A 26,466-nucleotide genomic window follows, 5' to 3' on the forward strand; every position below is an offset into this window, starting at 1 on the left:
CACTTCCTACTTGCTATAGAGAATCTAGCAAACCCAGTGACTTGAATCTGAGATCCTCAGAGCTGTGCTGGAGGCTCATCCCTACCTGGTTTTGGGCCCTGCTGCCCCGAGGAGTCTCTGTGGTTGCCCAAGGCTGACTGTAAGGGTCACAGAATCCTGCTTGGAATGTTGCTGTGTGTGCTTTGAGAGAGCACATGCAAGGGGCTAATGAGAGCACTTGAAAGGTCAGAGCTGGGCCTTTGAGTTGACTGGGTAGGTTGTGTAAACTATTTTTGCACGTGACTAATATATGTTCAGTTACAAATACCGGTATGTGTGGCAGCTTGCTTTTTCATTCAAACCCGATGGCCGGTTTATGTGGGTGTGGCTCACCTTCACCTACCTTAAAATTTTTTCTTTGGCCACTACACCTTATCTGCTGGAAAGACTGAAACTTATGCCTGACACCCCCCCCCCCCCCCCCCGGGGGGTACGTCCCCCCCCAACAGTCCTTTACACACACCAGCTCACAGCACTCCTGCAATCAGCTCGGATAAGGAAAGTGAGGTTCCTAAGTGATAAGCAACTTGCCCAAGTCACGTGACCCAGGGGGCAGGGCCAGAACTTACACCAGGCTAGCTTTTAACCCTGTGCTGAGCTGTAATGGGGGTTCTTCAGGAAGTCTTGTGCTCTATTGTCAGTCCTGTGGTTCACTAGCTATGAAAATTTAGGCTAGATGCTCTCTGGGGCCCTTCTCATTCTAACATTCAGTAATTCTCTGATTTTAAAAAGGTATTCAGCTTTAGAATCTTGACCCTTCAGAGGTGTACCTTAAGATCAACATTTCCCCAAAGGTGACCGTCTAAATTATGGCAAATCACTTTCTCTAAGGAAAAAAAAAAGATTACTGGACCTCATCTGATTGAGAATTTTTTTTTAAACTTTATTTATTTATTTGACAGAGATCACAAGTAAGCACCGAGGCAGGCAGAGGGGGAGGGGGGAAGCAGGCTCTCTGCTGACCAGAGAGCCCAATGCAGGGCTTGATCCCAGGACCCTGGGATCATGGCCTGAGCTGAAGGCAGAGGCTTTAACCTACTGAGCCACCCGGGCGCCCCTGATTCAGAATTTTTAAGAATAAGACCCTGGAGTCTGATTTTTGAAACATATCAAAAAACAGTATTATGCACCTGAAATTTTAGAGCCACAATAATACATGCATCCAGAATCACCTCTGGTTTCCAGAGTTGCTGGCTCACCCTCCCAGGTCTTTTGGGAAGATTTTGTCCCAGCACAGCATTCAGGCAAGTCTTGTGTAGGTGCTTTTTTATGATAGTGGAAACTAGTCTGCCTCAGCTTGGCTTGGTTGGTTTGGGTGGTGGTGTTTTTGTTTCTTGCTTTTTCCTAACTTTAGTCTGGCCATGATGTGGATAATTTTTGTCTCATTATTACCCAAAAGGAGATACTGAGGACATAGATGCTCATGACATACTACAAAGTAGCATAAAAAGATAAACAATAAAATTTTAAAACAACTCAGTAGGCTTGGACTCCAATTTCTCGGAATCACTCACCTCCTCTTTCCATGGCTTCGATATGTGATTCTGTGGTTGTGTCTAGGAAGGATAAAAACTTGCTCCTGTTTTTCTAATCTATATCTATACTTATGCCTGAACTTCAAAGGTCTTTTGAGTTCCCTTTGCATCAATGTGGTTAAACCACAGCATTTGGATGTGGAAGTATGCCAGTATTTCACAAGGCATAACCTGATCAAAGGAAAGCCATTCACTTAGTGCCTGCCTATCATCCCTAGAAGTTACTCCAGAAGCGAAGCTTTCTTTTTTAAGCTGAGAGTAAAGTTTAAGCATATTTAAAATAATTTCAGCATGCCTGGTATTTGAAAGTTATCCTTATATAAGTCCCTTCATGAAAGGAAATATATATGATTTTTCCCAAAAAATATTACAGTGTAATTGATACTGTAGAAAGATTTTTTAAAAAGAAAGGAAAGAGGGACACCTGGGTGACTCAGTCGATGAAGCCTCCAACTCTTGATTTCAGTTCAGGTCAGGATCTCAGAGTCCTGGGATGGAGCCCAGCATCAGGCTCCCTGCTCAGCGGGGAGTCTGCTTGTCTCTCTCCCTCTGCCCCTCCCCCCAATCATGTGCTCGCTCTTTCTATCTCTCTCAGAAATAAATAAACCTTTTTAAAAAACAAAATAAGGGGCACCTGGGTGGCTCAGTGGGTTAAAGCCTCTGACTTTGGCTCAGGTCATGATCTCGGGGTCCTGGGATTGAGCCCCGCATCGGGCTCTCTGCTCGGTGGAGAGCCTGCTTCCCTTCCTCTCTCTCTCTGGCTGCCTCTCAGCCTGCTTGTGATATCTGTCAAATAAATAAATAAAATATTTTTTAAAAAAATAAATAAAAGTTAAAAAAGAAAGAAAATAAAAGAAACACAAGATAAAACCATTGCTTTCCAGAAGTCGGAGACGGGTGAAGGCCTGGGGAGTTCCGGCAGCGCCCTAGCGACGAGGTTTCAGTTCCCGTGGCAGTCCTCAGCAGTCACCGTTCTCAAAAGTTTTAGGAATGCTTCACACCTCACCCTGGATGATTTCAGTCCTGTAAAGCACTAAATCTGAGCCCCACAATACTGTCTCATAATGCTATTTCTAACCAGAATCATAGCCCAAATCACCAGCATCTATGCCAGGTGCCATACCAGGGAATCGACAAACACTGCTTCACTAACACCTCCAGCTGCCCTTTGAGACAATTATTTTTACCTCATTTTGAGCAGGTGTGGAAACTGGGAGTATTAGGGCTAGATCATCTGACCACATAGCTGGTAGTTGGCATGGTCAGGATTTAAACCCAGGTCTCTGACAGCAAAGACCAGGTCCTTTCCATCACACCACCCAGGCTTCTAGAAATATCTGAGAAGGGTGTGTTAGCTGTACCCACTCGTTCAGCCTCAGGGACGGGGCAGGATCAAGAGGAGGCGGTGTTTCCCCGAGCCAGCTTCCCTGCCGCTGAGCTGGGCTCGCTGTGGCATCTTGAACTATGTACGAAATCCTCATCCCGAGTGCTTCGAATGTCAACTCTCAGTGGGATTCAGCTAGTGCAAACTGGTATTTCCAGAGTTTCGTGTTTATTTCAAAATAAAAACCATCCCACCATAGTTAGAAGTGGCTCTACAGAGATCAGTTTTACACATTAGTCATCAGTAAAGCACCCAAAGTCACATACAGCTCTTGCTGCTGAAAGGGAAGCGCCACAAGAAGTGAGTGGCGCACAGTGTGGTGTTCGCGGGGTGGTCCTTTCTGATGAAGCCTCTGCCACTAGCGGAGAGCTAACAAGGGCCCGTCTCCCAGTGCTTCCCGCCAGCTCCGCACTCGCTGTCAGTTGCAGAGTTTGGTTTGGTCTTTATTATTATTATTAATATTTAGAAAGTTTGCCCGTAGCAGTACTAAAATGTGCATCACAGAACAACAGTTGTTTACTGTGTTTGAAGTGAAGACTCTCACCCAGGAGATCTCATTCACTTGAAGTTCATATCTCTCCATCTCCACTCGCAAACAGAGACCCGTGAATAACGGTTGTCATTTCAGAGCTGCATCTTTCCAATTATTTATTTCGTCGCTTCTCTCCCCAGAAGTTCCCTTAATTGAACCAGACACTGTAAACCCGTTTGCACGTATTTGATGACAGCTGGCTCCATGACTCTTTACAGCGAAGAATAAACGAGCCCACAGCTAAGCGAGGGGGACGTCCACTGCCTCCCTGTCCCCCTCTACAGCCCCGTCCACACAACTGCAGGCAGAAATTAAAGTTAGCTGCCTGCTTTTTAAAGCCACGGGCTACTGGGTAGGTTTTTGACAAGTTACCATGGGGGCAAGAGGAGATGTAAAATTGGACACAACTCAGATCCCTGGGTCCCCAGAAGCCAGCTCATTTGGAAAGTCACCTCTCCTGAAGCCGAGTGCAGTCGTGATAGTGTAGCCGTGACACTTCCCAGAGCTGCCTTGGCTGCACGTCTACTCTGTGTACTACTGCTCTCTGTATTACAACTAGTCTCCTCTAGCACTAGTACTCTCATATTGCTAGAGCAAACTTTCTAAATATTAAAAAAAAAAACTTTTTTGCACTGACAGTGAGTGCAAAACCAAACAGGATGCACTGGTGCTGATGAAAAAAATGCTTTTAAAACACAATCTCCCTGATCCATTCATTCACTCACCAAGTGTTTATTTAGTGCCTACTGTATGCCAGACCCCGTTCCAGGCCCCATGGGGCTACAGCAGTGAACAAAGTACAGAAAAGTTCTTGCCCTTATCTAGCTTCCTTTCCAGCAGGATCAAATAGATGAACAGTTAAACATACAACCATTTGGTGATGGTAAGTGTGATACGGAAAGAGAGACTTGTTATACAGGAAGGAGAATAGGAGTGCCAGGGCGGAGGTGGGAAAGTTTTAGGCTTAAAGGGGCCCTTGGATCAAACACGGGAAGGACCCAGCGAGCTAGCTGTGTGGGTACTTAGGGCAAGGAGATTCCAAGTGGAGGGGGCAGTGAGGGCGAAGGAGCTGAGGCAACACTGTGCTAGGTCAGTTGGAGGACGAGGAAGGGGCAGGTGTTCAGGGAGGGGAATGAGGGATGAGGGAGGGAGAGAGCTGGCGGAGAAGTGGTACCAGATGATGGGAGTGGGGCGAGTGAGATCACCTAAGGCCTTGTTGGCAGTTTCCAGGACTTAACCTTTTCCTTAGAATGAGAGGGGAAGCCATTGAAAGGTTGAGTAGAGTCGCGATAAGATCCAAGTCCATTCGGAAAGGACCCCTGTGGCTGCTGTGTTGAAAATAAAAGCCTGGGGCTGGACGGGTGAAAAGGTACTGCAGTGAAAAACAGGAAGGCCAGCTACAAAGCTTTAATCCAGACAGTTTAAGGTCAAAGGTAATGGTCGCGGAAGTGGTGTTGGATTCTGGGCATATTCGGATCGCGGACCTTAGAGGGCTTCCTGATAAACTAGATATGCTCTTAAGAAGAAGGGGAAGGCATGCCTGGGGTCTGCCTTAGACCTGGGTTCTGCGTGGCTGAGGGTCTGCCTTCAGCTCAGCTGCTGATCCCAGGGTCCTGGGAGTCCCACATGCACTCTGCTCAGCAAGGAGCCTGCTTCTCCTTCTCCCTCTCCTCTCTCTGTCAAATAAATAAAGCCTTAGAGAGGGAGAGAAAGGGGAATTATCCAAGGTGTTTGGACAGAGAGGCTGGAGGGATGAGACTGCCGTTTCCTGGATTAGGGAAGATGGTAAAGGAACAGATTTTGGTGGTGGAAGAGAAGGGTGTAGGGGCAGGTCAAGAGTCCCGTTTTGAACATGTTAAGTTTGAGATGTCTTCTCAACATCCAGTGGAGAGCTAGCCCTGTGCGTCTGGAGTGTTCATTGAATAGGGGTTATTTTAAGCTCATGGACAGGGTGAGGTCACTAAGGAGTATGGAGACAGAGGAGAAGGACCCTCTGAGGACCAAACCCTGAGGCACTGTAGAGGTTAGAGAGGAGATGAAATTATTTTGATAATAAAATGATACGAAATTCTAAATCAGCCAGACACACTGACATCCAAACTTGCAGGCCTGTATTTTTCTCCTGCCTCCCAAGGCTGAGGTGAACGTTAAATCGGAAAAGTAGATGCGAAGACACATCGAAACCTTAAAAGGAGCAGGCTCTCGTGTTCATGGGGGTGCCTACTACCTGCCAGGCACTGTATTAGGCACATAGGCTGCCTCCTTATCTCAGGTAAGCTTCACGACAGCCCTGCCCAGTAGCTGTTACGGATCCCACTGCCCGAGCAGAAAGCTCTGCTTCCGTGAGGTCAGATAACTCACCCCAGTTCACACAGTGAGTAAACAGCAGAGCGCGCTCAAGGGCCTTTGTCTGCCTCCAGAATCCTCCAGAGTCCTCTTGCTCCCCCTTCTTACCAGACCTGGCTTCTCAGCCGGGCTTACTTTAGAATCACCAGGAAGCCGTCCAATAACCGTGATGCCCTGACCCCTCCCCACCGCTATTATCTCAGATTCCCTCAGGCTAGAGACTTTCTAAAAGCCACCCAGGTGACCACTGGGTTAGACTGCCCTCTGTGTTGATGTGCATTTATGCACTATTGTGTTCCAGAAAGACTGCAAGGTAGGATTTTACCCACTCATTTGTTGATAAAAGTGGCCATTTGTTTGTACTGACTTGTGAAAAACCATGGGTCTCTTAGATATGTGAAGTACTCACAGGTTAAGGAAAACAGAGGGGATTAGAAAAGCATCATTATTTCCAGAAATGGCTTCCAGGGCTTTCTTAATTTCTTCCTCTGCCTAAAAGCCTCCTAAATGAGGCCTTAACTCCCCAAATTTTGTATCACTCAGAATAAATAAAAGGCAGGAGGGGGTTAGTAGGACATCACATAGTCAAGTTCAACCATAGAAACCTGAGTCAACATTTTTAAAACAGATGGATGTAGGGGGGTCTTGGTGGCTCGGTCAGTTGAAAGTCCGACTTGTGATTCAGCTCAGGTTATGATCTCATGGGTCATGAGGTCGAGCCCCGTGTTAGGATCCATGCTTAGCAAGGAGTGTGCTTGAGATTCTCTCTCCCCCCCCACCCCTTCCCCTCTGCAAGCTCTCTTTCTCCCTCTTTCTCCCTCTCTCTCCCTCTCTCTCCCTCTCTCCTGCTCTCTCTCAGATAAACCTTTAAAAAATAAAACAGATGGATTTAAGGATAAATAGTGCTGATTTCTAATCCCCAAATCAAAATTGCCTCATTCTTTTGTGTCAGGAGGCATCTCTTCTGAGGTTGGTGTTCATTATAAACATGGTACCATCGAGAAGAAAATGACTGCCAGAGGGTGACTGATGGCCGTGTTGACAAAACAAAAAACATGTATTAAGAAAATACTGTGCATTTGTGTCCCGGCTTACTCACATTTGCCACTTACCCAAGACTTGGAAGCCTTCCAGAAGTCCCACTATCCACCAGTAAGAGGGACATCAGAGCAAAATTTTAGGGAGCATTGAGTTTAGAGGGTAGGAGCTGTACCAGAATCTGTGAAAGCACGTGTCCTATCCATCAGCTTCTCTTTGCTTCGGACTTAAAAGATTGGAGTGTTTTACTTCATTTATAAGAAGACATATCTAAAAAATTCCATAAAATTAAACAAGACTTTCCAGAGCCAGAGTTCAGTGAGTTCTGTTCTGAGCCAGGGGCCAGGTCTGTATTGGGGATCTTGTTCAATGTATTCTGATGACCTTGTGTTATTTTTGCCGTACGAAACCCCAGTCTATTTTGGATATTTTCACATCCTGTGAGCATGAATAGCAGCCAGATTTTCTCTTAAGAAGACAAAAGATTCTTCCTTCGCAGCCTAGAAAAGGAAAAAAAAGGCAATCTCAAACTACTTCCTAGCCACCTTGTCTCCATAAATACGGTGACCCCTCCAGGAAGGCACAGCCAGCATTTGAATGAAGGCTCCGTGGCTCAGGTCTTTAATTCATTCTGGAATTCCCTGCTTGCTAATTACTCCTACAACACTGTCAGACAGGTGAAGGTGTACCTAATCTTCTGAGGCAGAAACCTTCAATTGGTGGAGTTAAATGTTTCATTGTCAGCATCTGGTGAGCTGGCTCAGGCCATTCATTAAACGTCTTTTCCAATCAGAACGTACCTGTTTCAAAACAGAAATAACACCAGCTGCTCATTTTGGTCTTTTCTTACATCTTTATTTACATACAACTTTATGGAAAGCATTGGGCTTACAGCCCAGGTAACTGAAGACGAAAACACCATCTTTTCTTTTCCTGATGGGCCAAAAACCGTCGATCATAAAACTTTTATCTGAAGCAAGTAAAAGGCCGGCCAGCCAAGCACCTGTGTTGAAAGGAGTACCTCCTTTTTCCTTCCAGACTTTTCTTGCATAAATATTATTTTTCTTAGTTTTCTCCTTCTGTTTTAATACCATCAAGCATCTCTTTTTTCTGGTGTCCCACAGCACTGTGACGAATTAGCGTTTCAGGGGCCACAGGCACAGGGTCTGGTTGAAGACCAAGGGTGCGGGAGCCATTCTGTGTGCAACCACAGCCCCCTCCGGTCACAAGCTACACCCAGCCTTGGGGAAGTGGGTCCTGACTGCTGCCTCGGGTTCCTCATCTGAGAAATGGAGAGAAGAATGGAAGCTTCATGCACACCATAGCCCTGGGGAGTGAACACATTGATGTTTGCACTCTCTCCGAACGCTCCCTGACCCAGAGCAAGCCCTGCATTAACTACCTTCTACGGTCTGTCTTCTGCCTCACCAACACACTAGTGAAGATCGGAAACATCCATGAACTCCGGATGTGGCTTCTAAGTTCAGTACAAGATATGACTGCTGAAAGACTAACACATGACCACTGCTCTTTCATAAAGCTTTTAACTCCTGGAAAGGTGGTTCTTTTAAGTATGGCCTTACATGTGTCGTTTGTGACCTTGTATACTTCTTCATTGCCCTGCTCTTCTGGGGCTAATTCTCCTTTTCGGATTAAAAAAAAAAATGGAGAGGTTCTGGTTTTGAATGACAAAGGATAAGTCGCTCCAAGTTGTACATCAGAAAAGAAATCTGACATTTAAAGCCTTCCCAACTGTAGAGGGGAAGGTGGTTAGCGAGCAGCGCGAGCTCCTGAGAGGAAAACAGGATGTTTGAGGCCAGTTTTGTGAAGCACGGTTGCTGACATCTCCTCTGGATTTTCAAGTGCCCCTTTCCCTCCCAAAGATAAACGTAGGACTTTTTTCAGGCTTCGGGGGTTAGAAGTTAAAATTCCATGTGCACCTATCTGTTAAACTGGGGCAGGATGATCGTGATCGTGTTTTTCTGCCAAAGTCTAGCCAAGGGGGTTGTCAGAGATCCCGGAGCTGCTGCTGTTGCCTTCGTAATCAGCCGTTGGGAAACGCTCAACCTCTGTGTGGGTTCCATGAACCCCCACACTGGGACAGCGGGGAAACGGCTGGACAGCTCCTATTTGCATATGTTACTTAGTTGTACCTCATTTTGGATGACTCTTGGTACAAAAAGGACAAAAAAGTTTCCTTCTGTATCTCATACAGTAGCAATAGAGTTTCATAACAAAGATAATATGGCAGGAGATTCTGGTTAAAGATGGAATGACCCCAAAAGAACAAGGAAGCAAGTAAAATGTAAATCATTGGCAAGGGTAAAGCAGCATAATCCGCATATTAAAATACCATGGAGAATTTGAGCCAAAGACCGGTCGTTTAGATGGGAGTGAATGATGATCTGTGACATCCTTTCGGCCTTCCTGAGGGAATCTGCAGGAAGCTGACTTGCCAGCCTTTGGAACATACCAGAGTGGGTTTGGGGGGAGTCCTGGAATAGCCAGGATTATAAGCAGAATGCAATTTGGGGGGGGCTGTTCAGACTAAATACCGCCTGCTCCAAAAGACCAGACCTTAGGGGTGCTCTTAACTGATCCAACAGGCCTCGGATGGGCAGCAAGCCAAGCCATACCCATTGACCTAGAAGTAGGGGGCCTTTGTTTTTACCCCTAGTAAAAGAGAGACAAAAATCAGAGTAACCCAGACGTTCACTGAATCCATTTGCCTAACCACTGTGGTCCTAGCGGCAGTGCTGCATTCCCCTCACCACCATGTGCCATGATTTTGTTATTGGGTGGAATTTGCTCTTTGCCTAGATTTGGCATGGTACTATCTTCTCTCCACATTAAATGAGTAAGAGCATTCAATCCTGGAAGGTGGTGAGAGGGGGGTGGTTACCCATTAATTCACTGTACTTAGAAGAATGTCTGACACATAATGCACAAAGACCTACTACTTACCAAACTTTGAACATTATTTCACTTAGCATTCATTTTTTTTAAACCTACAAAGTAAGTACTTTTTATTGATGTGAAAACTGAGGTTTAATAACTTGCCCAACCAAGGTCATGCAGGTGGTAAGTGGTAGACATGGTACTCTCACCCAGGGCTCTTTGACTCCTGTGTCAGGCTTCTTACCCCCAGCCCCCTCCCAACCCTGTGTCAGGCTTCTTAACTGCTACACTGACATGCCTCACGTAGGCTACGGGGTATAATAGATTATAAATCACTGCATGAAAGTGACAGCTATATTACTGAAAATTAGCCTGCTTTAAGGAGTATCCTAACTGAAAGCCTTTCCTAACCAAATTCTGAAACTGTTGTTGTACTTTATCATGGCATCACTTTGTGCTCTAGAAATGGCATGTAATTGCTCTTTTGTTTAGTAATTGACATAAATTAGTGCCAGTGAGTTTGACTTTCTACAACTATTTGTCTCTAAAGAGAAGGACTGTGTGTGTGTGTGTGTGTGTGTGTGTGTGCGTGCGTGCACGCGCGCGCATGCGCATGAAGGAGACACAGGGATTGGCACTTCGTGATCCTGGAGAAGAGTGTCTCTGTTCTTCAGTGACTGCCTTCCTAGATTATGTTATGATTGAGGAGACCATCTATCCCAATGACTTTTAAAGGCAAGCACTGTCTTTTCCGAGAGATTAACTGAGGAAGAGATAGAATCCAAATAACAATGTGTGGGACATTTAGATAGTAAACTTATGGATGTTTCTAACTAAGAACAGACTAAACAAAAGCGGGAAATCACCATGACAACTGAGGAGAGAAGCAACTGGATTCCAGATTTGCCAGCAGCTCCCTCCAAAACTCGGTGAAAAGTCTGAGAAAGCCTTTAAATGGAAAATAAGTCATGTGAATTCAGGCGAATGAACCCCTTAAAGACAGGAAATGATCCAGGTGATTGGAATATACGCAATCTTAGCTAAGTGAGCGTGGAAGTGTAATATTAGTCTTTGAGGGATACAGAGAGTGTTTTTCAACGTACTTCTTCTATTCCACACTTCAGCACTTCTTTCAGATTTCGTGTTCCTCGGTCAGTCCAGTTTCTTTCCTTCCTGCCACAGCAAATTTTATGCTAGGAAATACAATCCCGTCCCCAAGGAGTGTGTGGAGGCGTTCTCTCTGCAGTCCAGCAAAGCGACTAGTTTTTGTTCTAGGTAAATCGTTACTTTTAAATAGGAAACCTTACTTTAGTACCTATTCCTAAATAACCATTTATTAAGTAGCAGTCCTGGGCTTAAATACTGCAGATTAAAGGGAAAATGTAATACTTTGCCTATGTTCAGGGGAAAACAGAACCTACCCCAAAGAAAATAATGGCAGCATGAGCAAATACCACATTATCTGATGCCAGGAGGAAGAGCAACTTCTTTCCTCAAAAGAGGAAGAAATCCATAGAGAGGACACACCTCAGGGTGGAGGAAATAGAAAGCGGAGCCTGAATGAACCCACAAGATTTAGGCACATAAGGAGAAAGGACAGAGAGAAAGATCCAGAGAAAGATCCAGCAGAGGCTCAGCTTTTACAAAGACAAGAAAGTGCTAGACCTGAGCCAGTGACAGCAATTGGCAAGGGAAAGTTGGGCTTAATGGAGTTGGCACGCTCAGCGATTAAAAGTAAATAGACTGAGTTCCAATTCTGCCTCTACTGAAATGCGTGATGTATGATACGAGGCAGGTCACTTAACTGCCCTAAACCCCGGTTCCTCAGGCTTAAATGGGAAAATCGCCCCTACTTCACAGGCTGTTATGAGGATTAAATGAGATACTGCAGGCAAAGCACTCGGCATGCAGTAGGCCCTTACAAAATGGTGGCGGTAGGAACCGTTCTTCACCAAAGTTGAATAGGGAGAGAATGTGATGAATGGGCACTGGAAAGTCATCATAATTCTTGAGCAGCCTGTTGGCTTTAATTAATGTGGGTTGGGGGAAGATTAATCTGGCTGGGGTTTTGGAGGATTGATGAAGGGAAGAGTCTAAAGACGGGGTGATGTCAGGAGGCTGTAAGAGTAATCTTGGCTCGATTTTCTGAGGCACTGAATTAGGCAGGTGGCAGTGAAAACTGAGGAGGAGGGAGAGTGGCAGATGGAGGAAAGAATCTACAGAATTCAGTAGCTTGACCAAGGAGTAAGAAGACAAATGGAATTAGTCAAAGATAATCCCCAAACTCTGAGTTGTAGAAACCGGGTAAGCCGGTGACAGAAAGGGTTACACAAGCTGTGCTGACACGCATCCCTCTGACGGAGGAAGACTGAGGTATCAGGGCAAGAGCTACCAGAAGGTGAGCCCCAGGAGGGCAGGGACCTTGGCGGTGCTACCGATCTAATAGCCCCAGCAATGAGGACAGTGCCTCACATCGAGCAGAGGCCCAAAAGGTATTTTTTAATGAATGGATGGATGATGGAGGGATGGTGAGAACATGGGGCGCCCACCAGTAAGTGAACTGAACAGGGATGTGAAGTAGCTAGTTTTTATATTGTGAACAACAGAGCAGCTTCCGTCTTCAGCATGGGTTAAATAAAAGTCCATATTTAATCCAGAAAGAAAAATGTTTCTCAAGAAAACATGAAAAACTGTCCATCCAATAGGAAGTATAAACTCATGCAACTTGAACATTGATACAAAGAGAATTTTCTAATTCAGAGAACATAAAATAAACATATTTAAAATAGGGAGAAAAAAAAACTTGTTCTTATATGTATTGTTATATCCTTTCCATCCTGGGTATAGGATAAAAGAAACCCCTTACTTGCTTGTTAGAAGAAGAAAGCTCTCACTTGAAGTTCCTACTGGCAGATGTCAGTTGAAAGCTCTGCTTACGGAATATGCTGCGGTGTCAAACTCTGTTGGATAATTTTAGACGAATGTGTCATGTGTGACATGGAAATATGGCGTGCTGTACATTACTGATTTCCCAAGTGTTTGGAGCAGGTAGTAATGTGCTGGGAAAGTGCTCTTTATCTATCCACACAGTGTACTTGTAGAGCAATGGGGAAATGCTTTTGGTGGAAATTACTTTAGTCAGAAAAAGAATCCATTTACAATATGCGCCTTCTAACATCTTTCAGACAATGCATTGTATTAAAGAGGCATTTTTTGATTAATGTTTTATAAACATTTTTCAGCATGACAGCTTAAAGCCCCTGTAAAATTGTAAATGTGTGCATCGTGTTCACTTCCATAAAGTCAAATGCCATCACATAAAGTCTAGTTGGATCCTGTCAACCACAGTGACATAGAATCAGTACCTGGGAGCATTAAAATTAATTTGCTTCATTTATATTACTGCCGTGATAGCAAGATGAAAAGAGTCCTATATTTAAATTTTACTTTAAAAAGAAAACTCTTTCTAGTAAGTTTGTTTTTTTTTTTAAATTATCACCATTGTTTTTCTCCTATTTAGAGAAGGTAGTGAAAACGGAATCATAGTCTGCACAGTAAATTTATGACGGGATCTGGAAAAGTACAGATCCATTCACTCTACACACTCCTTTTACACACCTACTCTATGCTCAAAGATGAAGGAAGGGCCGGTGGTAGTTAAGTACAGTGAACACTAGGCTGGAGTGTGTCGCAGGTTGGGTAAGCATAGAGTAGAAAGGACCTGATGGCCAGCGTGGGACTTTGAGGATGGCATCCCAGAGGAAATGACCTAAGAGCTGAGGGCTAGAGGACTGGGTCAAGCGAGATGTGGGTGAGAGCATTATAGGCCAAAGGAGCTCCTGTGCAAAGGCCGAAGGGGTCGGGGTGGGGGGGAGCAGCACAGGGCCTCCTCCAAGCTGGAGCACAGAGTCAGGCATGGGGAGGAGTATGACATATAGAGACGTAGAGGGATGGCGGCCAGGTCAGGAGGGTCCCCGCGCACCGCACTTAGAAGCTCTCCTGGGTCACAGACTCCTGAGGGGTTTGACAGAATAAGATTTTGTGCTCGCTCTGGCCGCAGAGCGGGAAAGAGCTTGGCAGGACACACCTATAAAGCCGGAGAGACCGGTATGGAGCCAGCGTGGGAACACCATTGAGAGCTGACTGGCCGGAAGGAAGCTTATGGGGAGGAGGTGGGGGTGGTCACTGGGGCACCCAGGAAGTCACCTCGTGCAGAGTCAGGTCACATTGCGCTCCTGGCACGCCTTGCCCTTTCACAGAGCCATTCAGCAGTTCCAGAGTGCTGACGGAAGGAATGAATGATCTAGCGAGTTGTTCAGCAAGTGAGTGAAGAGGAGGAGAGGGGGCACATGACCTAAGCTTCTGGCATAAGAGCTGCCGCTGGAGCTGTGATTTGATTTGAAGATCCCATTTTGCCCAATTCATGACCAAGTGGCAGAAATCACCGTGTGTTGAGTGCAGGGGTCCCTGCAGGTTCCTGACGTTGCTCTGTTGAAATTTGCGCTGTCATACTGATAGTGACGGCAACATGGCAAAGATGCCCTAGAACTGACATATTAAACTCACTGCTTCTGAGTGATGGCCGGCCACCAGGGCATGGCATGCTCGACCAGGGAGAAGTCAGCTCTCGCTCAGCATCTCCCAACTTCTTTTCTACACTGATCTTCAAGGAAATGAAAATGCAAACTGGAAGCCCTCTCCTGGGGTTGGGGGCTACTGAAAGGAAAGCAGGGAAAAAGAAAGACGGAAAGATGCAGATAATAGGGGATTGAAAAAAACGCTAATAATTGGAGAGGAAAGTAGAAACAAAAGATAGAAAAGTAAGGTGAGTTTTAAGACTGAAGGAAGATAAAGGTACCTGAAACAAATAACATGTCACTTGAATCGCTGGGGTCCCCCTCCCCTCACCAAGTGATTGAGCTGTGCATCCCACCCACACACACCCCAGGAGAGGGACAAGCAAGGACACATGACAGCCACTTGGGTCCTAAGCCCCAGAAGCTAGGCTGTTTGTTATATCATGCTCAATCCTATTTTTAACATTAGTCGCTTGGATGACTAATGATAGGAAATTTGATTAACGATTAACAAGGAGGTATTGCAGGCATGTAAGGCAGGGAGGAGAAATCCTATTCAGTTCGGCAAATGTCTGCAGCAGCTGCTAGTCATCACGGATCCCTTCTCTTTGTCAAGCGAGGTGAGTAACTATAATGCCAGGCAAAGGGAGAAATGCATGCCCCGTACCACCGCCAGGGTCAGTCAGGAAAAGACAAAGCACTCTCTCAACCCAGGAAAGATTAAGCAGTGTCGGAAGGGGGAAGGGGGACAGTGAGGTCGCTCTAGCAGCCCCAGACCCCTCCTCCTCCAGCCTTTTTCTAGCGCCCCTGCTGGCAGAAACATCCAGGGAGCCGGCCGCCAGGCAGGGATGTTCACAGAGTCCCGAGCAGCGTGTACATCAGAAGGGTGCGTTTGCAGATGAGATCCAGGAGCGGAAGAACCAGCGCAGAGCCAGGAGAGAACTTCACGCAAATTGCGACGAGGATTCCAAGAAGGTAGAAGGTCACTTGTACACGGGAAGCTTATTGAGAGTAAGGTCTTCGCTACATCTTCCTGTCTGTGTGCCCTAGTCACTACGGGGGGTCCTAGCAGTCACTTAGGTCCTCAAGCTTATGAAATCGCAGGAACATCCTGGTATGGGTAGCAGGGATGAGGTCTTCTGCTTCTGGAAGGGCTTCGGCTTCGTCTCCAAGAGGAAGGAGTTCCAAAAGAGCTTCTGGACGAGAAAGTGTTTTTGTGTACTAAAAAGCTGCATTTCTGCTTAATGAAGCTGCAGCCCCCGTGACATGGTGAACTGAAGACCCCTGAGACCTCGAACCTTCCCTGGCACAGAGGGCTGGAAATGCAGGTTGCCCGGGTTGCAGTCCAGACCCCTCCACCTGGGACAGTTCCTGACCCTGAGGTGTCTCCGTTTCCTCATCAGTAGCATGGTGCGAACACTAGTTTTCATCAGCCTCTCAGGGTTATCGCAAGGCTTCATTCAGTCACGGGAGAGCACTTGGGTGGCATGTGACATCCAGTAAGCTCTCACTGCGTGCTAACGAGGATCAGCGTCATTATTGCACGCTCTGTGTACCTACTTCCCCACGCTAAGGTGAATCTCTGCTGTGGCTTACCTTGAGATACCTCGTCTCTCTTGCAGCCAATTTTTGGTTTATTGACCGTAGTGGCAGAGCCCACTTCAGCCTCGAAAGGGTAGCTCGAGTGATTTGGCCCAGCAGCCATGGTGCTTGAACTTCGGGTCAGAAACCCCCACTGTTGTCACTTACACGGACAAGTATCTCCATATTCCTATCATTGGCTACCCCTAGCCCTGCTCCTGAACGCCGTCCCTTTGGGCCAAATAACCTTCCCCAGAAACAGGAAGAGGGTGCTCAGCTCTTCTTTTCTCATCATGATAACTTCCCAGGATCATAATGTCAGACGCCACTTTTGACTCAGTTGATAAAGTCTACTGTTTCTTAAAGAGAAGGCTCTTTTGTTTTTTATACTGGTGAGAAGACAGAAAGAGCAAAACTCTAAGCATGTACTTTCCAAGCTTTGAGAGAGAGATTGTTGGGGACGAGTTAAGTGTTTTCAGTTTACGACAATGATTTGTGAGGCTATGAAAAAGAAAGCAGCTATGAAATACATTTTTGCATAAAGGTTTGAAATTTATTAGAAGGTAAAAATAATTGAAAAAGCAGAGCTTTCCTCAGTGGGTTATAATAAAAAGTTATTTATGTGCCATCAGTGTGCATGTTTAGGAGGTTGGGTCCTTCTCAGAGGCTGTTCTCAAAGAAACAAGAAGGAAGCTAAGCTATTCTGTTGAAAAAAGCTGACGTACATACATGGTAATTCTGACAACTGGGCCGTATTAAAACAATTGGTAATAACAGTCAAATCGCCGGTGTCTGGTTTCTCTTATAAAAGCTTAATAGGTACACACTACAGACAGCTGTTTACAAAATCTGCAGACCTTGCCCTTGGTGTAATAGAATGGTAGACTCAGAAAGTAGTATTCATTTACCTGAGTTCCATTAAGACCTTCACTGTGGGGTTTAAGCATTCAGCTCTAAACTTAGAATTCACCTGCCATATAATAGCTCATAAAGTGCTTTGAGGTCATTGGCCAAAAGAAAAGCACAAAGCCTTTATTAATGTTCATTTAGCAAAAGTACCCTCCCGATTAAAATGGTATATATCATATATGACCTTACCATATCCTTTCGGTTCTCAAAAGTGAACTTTGGGACATGAAATGATGCCAGGCAGGCCTCCAGCAGCCTATTTCCCTACTAAGCAAGGAAAGATCCATTTTGAATCTCTGCTTTACTCATGTTCTTTGGTCTACTGAGAAGCAGTGCCTCTCTCTTCTCCTTGTAGACAGCCTGCTAATCGGCAGTGGGAATTAGTGGTGCCTTTGAACACTGCCACCTTTTCCATTTCATCTGTTCTGGGTAGAGCTTAGAGTTTTCTGCAATGAAAGGAAGAATGGAAAGATTTGATGAGTCTGTTGAGACATTCCCTATGAACACAAAGGGGGAAAGGATGGTAATGACCTAGTCCAGAGCTCCAGTTTTAATGGGGTGGGTCTTTGGTATGATGACAGACTGAATTTACCTCTAGATTTTCTGTCTTCCTTGCTCCTCAGGAATTCCAATGCTGAAGATCGTGTTTGCGGGCCACGAGCACCTCTCTCTAATATCTGTGCCCTTGCTCATATACCATCCAGTTCAGATCCTTCTGGGAAGTGTGTTGGTGCCCACAATAAAGTCTTGGATGGTGTCAAGGCAGAAGGTGAGACTCTGGAAAGATCTCATTTGAATCCAAATCAGACTGAAATGCTATTTCTGAATTTTAGCTCTTCATATACTTTAACTTTTGCTAGCATATCCTCATCCTCAAGTACATATTTTCTTAACCAATCATAATAATAATGATGCACTGATCCATTTCGATTTGAAAAGGAGGACTGAGAGTTCCATGTTGTATATTGTTATGAAAGTACAGCTATACCCAAAATGCAGTTTTTAAAAGCTTTTAAAAAAAAAATCCACTCATATTGGAGGGCATAATGCAATGTGGTAAAGGTGAGTATACTCAAAATACCCGTACCCCTCCGCTCAGGTGTACCCCTTCTTTTCCCCACCCCGACTTTCCTGCATGTCCTGATTTCACATGCCTTTCTAAACATGATAACACCAGGCTTTATCTAAAATGTCTACTTTATCTTTAATTTTCCAGACACCTAGAAACTTCTTTGCACAGCACAACTGTGTGTTGGCGCATTTAAAAACTTTAATTAGCAAAGGAACGTACACAGTGTCGATTTCACCACTTCGCTCAGTCTTGTAACTTATTCGATATCCATAGATGTGATTTCCTAAATTAGCAGCCAACATAAAATCAGGGTGATTCATACAAAGTTTAGATGCCGCGTATACCATCGGAGCATCCGTCGGGCTGGCTGCTTCCCAGTGCCTCAGAACTTACAGGACTTCTCTGAGCCTGGACACAAGGTGGCAGCTGTATCAGGAGAAGAGGAGGAAAAAGAGAGCCAGTGGCCAGGGCGTGCCCTGTGTTGTGTCATTAGGGTCCTAAAAGTGGGATAGCCACACTACCACCTATTGAGCTCTGTGTGTGCTGAGCACATCCTGTCTTCCCCCGCAGGCATGGACCTGCAGGCTCAGCGCCTCCTCTCTGGGAGCCCTTGGCTACATTATTTCACTTCTCTGTACCTCAGCTTCTGCCACTCTGAGACTAACAATAATTTCTGCTCTTCAGAGTTCCAGAGGCTTCTCCGGCAGGTGTTTGATAAAAACTAGCTGCTGTAATTATCATTGTTGTCCTCGTTTACATTACTGTCTACGGCACTGTAGCAAGTTCTGCTGTTGCCATCAGACAGCTCAGGAAGGAGGCTTGGGGAGTCGAGCAACTTGCCGGAGGTTACGTGGATGGGTTTGTCAGTTCTAGAGGCGGGACTAGAACCCTGGTCTGTTTGGTCCCCAACATCCTTCCCCGATACCACAAGGACACTCGAGACTGAAGGAGTGCCCTAGATCCCCAGGATCCTACCGGAACAAGTTAGCCCACCCAGCACCTTCGTTTATTTTTCCACTTACCAGAATGGAAGTGATTACCATTCCTTACTGGGTACCACTCCGGGCTCTGGTCCGCCCACCCAAGAGTTGGTAGAGGAGCAGTTTAGTACCTTTATAGTTCTATCACTAGTTATCCCTTTGAAAACTTCCATTTATATCTGTCAGTGTATATGTGCACTGTGGGTCACCATTGATACACAAAAATTTTGGCAAAGAATGAAAGCATTTAAAAATCCTAATATCCTGTCAGAAATATGCAGTTGTAGTGAACAACAAATTAAACAGAATGAAATTGTCTTCTCAGTGTTTAAAAGCATAGTGACACAGGCATTTCCAAAAGGGAGGCTAAATTGGACAATGCTGTTCACTCTCCTTTTGCACAGAAACCACTCCAAACCCGGGAGGTGTTGGCTACCTTAGAATAATCCAGAAAGTATGGAATATTTGCCCATCCCATTTGACCACAAACATAAATGCAAACTATCAACCATAAGGGTATCCATGAGTATCTCTTCTGCTTTACAAATAAGGCTGATTGAGACCCCCCCTGCCCCAGTGCACAGTGGGATGGTATGAGCAGCTAGCTGGTTGGGGCTGGAGAAAGGGCAAAGTCTTCTGGCCCGTGAGGGGGGCAGGTGGGCCTGTTTGTGTCCAGAGGTTTGGATCATTGGTTATGTAATGTTCTCGGGGTGGGCAGGCTTTGTCTTCCTTCTAGTAGCATAAACTATCTGGTGTTAATTGATACTTTCATTTTGTTCATAGATACTGTCCAGCTCTGAACATCATGTTGTCCTTTCTTATAGGGAGTGAAGTTGACGAGACCAACAGTATAACGAAGGAGGCACTCTTTATGCAGCAATGTATATTTGTACAGAATTGTACATACAAACAGTTCTGAAGACTTGTACTTGTGAATGTTGCTTCGATGCATATTTTATTTTTTTACACAAGAATGTGATAAAAAAAAGTTTAAGTGCCTTAAAATGTATTGGACAGGAGCGTTATTTCCAGAACCTACTTTGTTGGTTACTGGCAGGGGTGGTACCGTATTTTGGAGTGGTTTAATTTTTTTTTTTCTTTCCAAACACGGGAAACCATGATCATGACAAAAAGCAAATATGTTTTCCCCGTACCACCTTTGGTGCAGAACAACCCTACACTAGTTACTGTGCTGTTTGAAATGAGGTCACACCATCAGGAAAATGCCCTTCTGACGACAGTGAAAATTTCCAAAGTCTTATTCATGAATACTTTGATTTACTGTGTGATTCTTTGTTTCTACAACTGTGACATGCCTCTTCCTTATCAACTCAGCAGGGGTCATGGATTGCATAGATGCTGAAAGGCATAAGTTATCTGCATTTCTTGACATCATTCTTTAGACATTCCTTCAGATAGTTTCCACACAGAAATTCCTCAGTCCCATTATAAAAGATTGTGGTGTTATATGTCTTAAATTTATTATAAGCTGCTTCAAAGAAAGAGCCTGATGTTTGAGTTTAAGTGAAGTTTTGAGGTAAACTCCAGAACTTGGTAGTCAGGACTTTTAAAATTATATTTCAGATAGTTTCCCTTTTTCTGCCACAATTTCTTTCTTACCTGTTTTCTAGCACACTTGCAAACTCCTAACAGCCAAATGTGAGACATAAAAATGTTCCAGTTTGAGAACAGCAACAATTAATGATGGATTATGTTCACATTCCACAACTGAGACCAAAATTTTTTCTTGTTACACAGATGTCTGAGCACAAATTGCCCCTTTTAGCCAGAAGCAGCCTGTTTCATCCTTGAATTAAGCACACTTAAGGCATTTGAGACAAGTTATTAATGAAAAATTTCTTTGGCAGATTTGACAAATGTTTGCAGAAATTTTTTAAAATTAAATCATATTGTTCTTATGAATAAATAAAAATATAAAGGTCATGGACACAAACAAATTTACATATACACATTCTGTCTAGCCAGATGGAAAGAAAAATGGGCACAGAAAATGCAAAACCATTCATTAACCAAAAGATCAAATAAAACAGTCCCCAGTTGGGCATCAGCTTTCAAAGGAATATTCAATCTTTGCTTCCACTGGGGCCAGACAAACTTTCAGTAGATCCAAATAGAGAAGAAAGCAATATAGAGAATTAGGGGATGCTGTTCCTCTGTTTCCTGCCCAGCATTCTGTCACATCCTCTCTGCATGTCCTTTCTTGGTTTGACAGACAGGATTGGCATCCTGGGTCACACTGATGCTAACTGTGTGCTCAGCAACAGAAAAGATCATTCCTTTGACACCTACCAGGTTTACCAGTGGTATAAATTCGTATTATCGTCACAACCAGGTCTCATCTTGTGTTTCTTCTAACCATTTCAATATTACTGAAACTCATAAATTTCACAATTCTCAATGTAAATGTTAAGGCCAGTGCCAGACTCTGCAAAAATCTGTGGTGGACAAGCTGTTTGTCAAGAATTTCACTTATATCTAAAACTCCAGTAATTTTGCTCAATACTTTTGATGCTCAAAAATGGGGCATAGAAAGGTTTTCATGTTTTGTTCCTACAAGTTTCTTGGAATTTTGGAAGCAGTGGGGTTGTCTGTCTGTCTGTCTGTCTGAGCTATAAAATTCTTTCTCCCTAGCATTAGAATACTGATTTTTTTTCCTCCCCAACTTATCTACCTCTATTGTCTAACACCTACAGTAGGTGTGATTATGGGATAAGGTTCAACTGAAAATGCTATAACATGCTTTAAAAAATGTGTTTTGTTTTCAAATAATCTCTACATAGTGCATTTTGGTGGCTTGAGTGATACGTTTATGCCTATGTCTTTTTTTACACAAATACTGTGGCATATTTTTCCATAAAGAATAAAAAATAAAATCAAAATTTATTTGCAATTCATGCTTATTGGGATTTAATTATTCACCTCAAAATATTTTATTATTATGTTATGCACTGTCAGGCTATCTGTTCATGCATTTTTTTTGTCTAAATGTATTTATGAAGGAAATACATTAGATTATATTTATGTTTACTAATTTTTCCACCTGGGTTTTTTTTAAGTGGTTGTTACAAAATTGGATTTTTTTTAAATGGGTGATGTTGATCTTTTCATGTGTCCTTTTCTAAGTTTTAAACTTTGTATTTTTTTAAAATTCCCTATTCTGTTTAAAACTAACACACCTCTGGCTAATGTTCAGTGTTTGTTTATGCTAAATACCAAATTTTTACAAAAGGATTGGTGAAATAATAAAGTGGATTATTTATGATGAATGGAAGATGGAAATAATTCTATGATTAAACAAAGATATTTCACAAATCACGAGAAAACCTGTGGCTTATTTTTAACCCGGTTTCAGATGCAGTCATAATGCCTTCTAAGTCTATCTCGATTTCTCTTTATTCATTCTGGCACTATTGTACCATTTGTGATTAAAAACACATAAGTTTCATAATCGTGCAGGTATCCATGTCATCAATACCTCCACCACAGCATCATGTTAAAATCCAAAATTCACCCTTGCTTTTTTGGTTAGAGTTGTTTTCTCTGCAACAGGGTTGACAACCAAAAGAGAAACATAGCCAACAGATGGGGCCAAATTTTGGTGCTCTGAATTTTAGGTACCCTTGTCATATTTAAAGGGATAGAAAAGATGAAGCCTTGGAACGCGTTTTCCAAACGTGTTTCTTTACAAGCGCCTTACCTTGTGTAGAATTCCATATTCGGGTCTTCTTCTTTGGCTGTCTTCTTGGCTTAGCAATCCTCTTCTCCTGGCAGGCTGTTGGAGATGCCAGCCCCCTCCACGAAGCTTTCCTGCTCTGCCCCCCCCACCCCCAGCCTGTGGCAGACTTGCTCCCTGTGACACACCCTTAGAATTTGTCCTTCAAGTTCTGAAACCTTTGCATCGTCTAATCATGACTTTGCATTTGTCTCCTACAGCATGGCCCCCATTTCTGTTTCTCTGCAGTGCCTACCTAGCATAGGGCCTGGTTCAGCGCAGTACCAGAAAACACGCATTGATTTTCTCAATTGTGATCTTAATAGGTAGGACGTAAACCTTCAAAATGATGAAAGAGCGCTTCCCTACATATAGATCATTACTAATTTGCAAGGAAAACGGACTGCTTTACGCTGTTCCTATCTGAGTAAGACTGGAGCTGCCTCTTGCTACTCAGAGAAATGCCTTACTTCATAGCTCTGTAAATATGAACTCTCCAAGGTGACATTGCAGGTGTGATAAGCAAACAGCTTCCATCATCTCTGCTCTGACAGCACAGTAAACCCTCAATAATTCAGGCTAAATCAGGATGGGTCAATCGGAATTAGTGACTACTTTATATGCATGAAAAATAAGAGTTTCCCTTATAGGAGTTTTAACACACTACAAAGAGTAGATACAGATTATTATGTTTATCATCCTATCATTGGTTTGTAAACAGACATAAATGAAAGGTCTTATAAGAGTTTATTCTCTCTAGCAAGCCAATTAATCTTACTTACACCATAGGATGGCTTCTCAAATGTGAGTAAAATAGAACCTCGTTTAAAGGGGGAAAAAGTTTCTCATAGAGCCTGGGAAACTCATATATAGAGCCAGTTCTGAAAAACTGTAATTGAACGGTGAATGACTGTCACTACCAATCTATCAGGGCGCATGTGTTTGTTGACACAGGTGAAGACGAGACCCATGAAATTCCAGCACCCTTCTGAGACATCGAGGGTCCCCTGGATGATTTCAACAACTCAGAAATTCCAGACAGTCGTAAGGAAGGAGCGCAGGGTTTCTGTGAAACCAGGCCTTAGAGTCTGCTGACAGGAAAAGACAACACACTGAAGAGGTCTATCCTAGCCTCCACTATACACATGGATCATTCCCTCAATCCCCACTGTTTCAGATATGAAATCCTTGCCACGTGGTTGATTTGTGCTCACTACTGGAAGTTCTAGATTCCGACTCTGGGTGTTCACAGGGAGCACCATTGTCAGCATGGGATCCTGGGCTGGTTTTTGCCAACATGCTGAAAACTCATCCTGTATCTTTTCCACCAGGATGTGTCCACTATGACTTCCTACCTGGGCCCCACTGCTGTAAGCGTCTCATGTGTGGTGTGTTCTGACAGCACCCCTGCCCCCTTAGCCGCCACCCCGCAGCTGTGCCTGAGAAGTCCCATGCCTGTTGGAGATGGAGCAAAATACCGTTTACAGCTCACCTCTCTTTCGCCTCACAAAGCCAAAGAGACTGGTGTGGCATCCTAGGTTTGTTACTAGGATCAAATGTGATAATCTCAACAAACAGCTTGTCACAGCTCCTGCCACTTGGCAAGAACTCAGTAAGTGGCAGCCATTATCACTGCCCAAGAACGGATGGGACCCGGATGAACTATGCTGGATGTGTAGAGTCAGGTGTCAGGCTCAGTTCTGCATGACTTCTAATTATGCAAATGACCTATTACAAAGTCCATTAAATGTCACTAGTCAAGTCAGGAAGTGATCGGGGCATGAGTCTTACTTCATCAGTTAATGAAGATATCGGATTCAGAATTTCAAGATGGTTGCAGCAATCCCTGTCTTCCAGCAGGGATAGGAAGGTCTTCCCACCCCACCAATGCTATCTGGCTTATGCCATTTTCTGCCTCCTCCAAAGAACCCCAAGCAGAAATTTTTCCCAACTTCCCCAAAAGCCCTGAGTCTGGCTCAGAACCATCCGATAAATCACTTCACAGACAGAGCTGCCCCCATATTGATTCCGATTGACTACTGCCTGCCTGGGATGAGTTCTGGTTTGGAGGCTGCTCCCAGAGCAGGCACTGTGGTCACAGCCCTCTCAGAGGGCCATTCCTTGAGCTCCCTGCAGCCAGGTTGAAACGTCCCCTCTCCGCTCGAGAGTGCCACCATGGTCCTGGCATGGCTGCCTGTCCATTCCACTCATCCCTTTAAGGTTAACATTTCCAGGAATTCTGGCATCTGATTTTTCTTCCCATCCCCCACCCCCGGCCTTTCCCAGTGCCTTTCCCACAGTTCTAGCATCAACCACCTTCTGTAAACCAGCAAGAGCTCCCGGATAGGTAGCCCGACATTTGGACATTCCCACATAGGTATCTCAAGTCACCTCCAACCCCACGCCCCTGAAGCAAAGCCAGCCACCTCTTCCTTTCCCTGCACTCAGTCCTCCCCAAGCCCACCTCCTATGTTGCCACAGCAACCCAGGCCTGGTGACCTCCCCCAAGACCTTCACCTCTCCCTTTTCATCTTCACTAGTCACCAAATTCTCTTGATCCTACTACAAGTCCTCTCCTTAATCTCCACTTTCCTCACTCCACTGCCACTGTCTTAAAATACCTTAAAAATGTAACATTTTTTCCTCCAATAATACCTTTCTCCAATCCAGGGCACATTTATCAATCACCTGCCACATGCCAAGAGCCCCGCCAAATGCTTTATGTGAATCATCCCACTTAACCCTTATGACACTTTTGACATTCGTGTGATCATTCCCATTTTATAGATTAGAAAGTGGAGGCTCCAAGAAGCTAAGTTCCAGGTGCCACTGCTTATAAGTGGTGAAGCCTGGGTTTTCTCCTGGGTTGCTGACACAGCCAGCACCTCTGCTAATGATTCCCCATTTTAAGGTCCCACCACAGCCCCCACCGCTGTGAGACACAGTCATCGGTTATTAACAATTGCCTACTGAATTTCTTTACTTGCTATGATATCACTTATCAGGTTGTGCCAGACTATCTTTGTCCACATATCTCTCCCCCTCTAAATTAATCCATTTCTTCAATGGAGAATTTGTTTTTTCTTATCTCTGTAACCCTGATGACTAGCAGAATGCTTGCCTGATGTTAGGGACCTCAATAAATGTTTATTGAATAATGAGTTAACCTGTAAAGTCCTCCAGATTGCTTTCCTGATTCTGGGGAGGGGGGCAGGGGACAGATGTCTTCTGATTATGAAACACTGTTTTTGGAGTGTAGCATGTAACTGAATTATCACTCAGTAAATGGAAAGCATCCTATGAATCAATCTACAAATGCTTCTGAAAGGACTTTTTTCTTTTCATGAAAACAATCAATAAAAATAATAATGACTGTTTCAAGGCCGGAGCATCGAGAACTCAGTATCCCTCTCCAATGCCCATTCCTTGTTTCACCACCTGCTTTGGGAGCCGTCTCTCTGGCTGCTGTCTGTGCAAGGGTCCTGAGGTCAGGGTCAGACACCCAGCCTGGGAGAAGCATGTAGCTTTTGGCCCCAAGCTCATCAAAGAGACCCTGACTCTCTGCCCTTCATCTCCCTTCTGCTTCTCACTCCCCCAGGACACACATGCATCCCTGCTTGCCCTCCTGGGACATGAACCACTCAGCCCCAAATGCTAAGTGAGGATCCAACCAAAACTCAAATGGCTGAGGAGCATGCATGGGCAGATGCAAGAGAGAGCACTGGGCCAGGCATAACAAGGCCAGGCAGGCCAGTTATTGTAGAGGGAGCCCTACATCAGGGCCTTTTACCTCTGGGTCACTGGTTCAAATCCAGCCAGGCCTCGGCTGACAGAAAATCATT

At 44.5% G+C, this 26,466-nt stretch overlaps 1 protein-coding gene across 6 annotated transcripts in view; it reads left to right on the top strand.

Annotated features, from left to right (window-relative positions):
* SLC10A7 (solute carrier family 10 member 7) overlaps nt 1–21,297 on the top strand; it is a 214,323-nt gene extending 193,026 nt beyond the window's left edge. For 2 of the 6 annotated variants that reach the window (XM_032855566.1, XM_032855569.1), the window contains 2 exons: nt 17,438–17,608; nt 19,716–21,297. In XM_032855566.1, the coding sequence (XP_032711457.1) occupies nt 17,438–17,608; nt 19,716–19,810 (266 nt within the window). In that variant the 3' untranslated portion in view covers nt 19,811–21,297. Of the gene's footprint in view, nt 1–17,437; nt 17,609–19,674 lie in introns of all 6 variants that reach the window. The other 4 variants (XM_032855570.1, XM_032855572.1, XM_032855568.1 and 1 more) reach the window with 3 other exon arrangements.
* Nucleotides 21,298–26,466: the final 5,169 nt, after the last annotated feature.

The sequence above is a fragment of the Lontra canadensis genome, unplaced genomic scaffold (genome assembly GCF_010015895.1).
Source record: "Lontra canadensis isolate GAN:19392208 unplaced genomic scaffold, GSC_riverotter_1.0 scaffold10, whole genome shotgun sequence".
NCBI classification, from domain to species: domain Eukaryota; kingdom Metazoa; phylum Chordata; class Mammalia; order Carnivora; family Mustelidae; genus Lontra; species Lontra canadensis.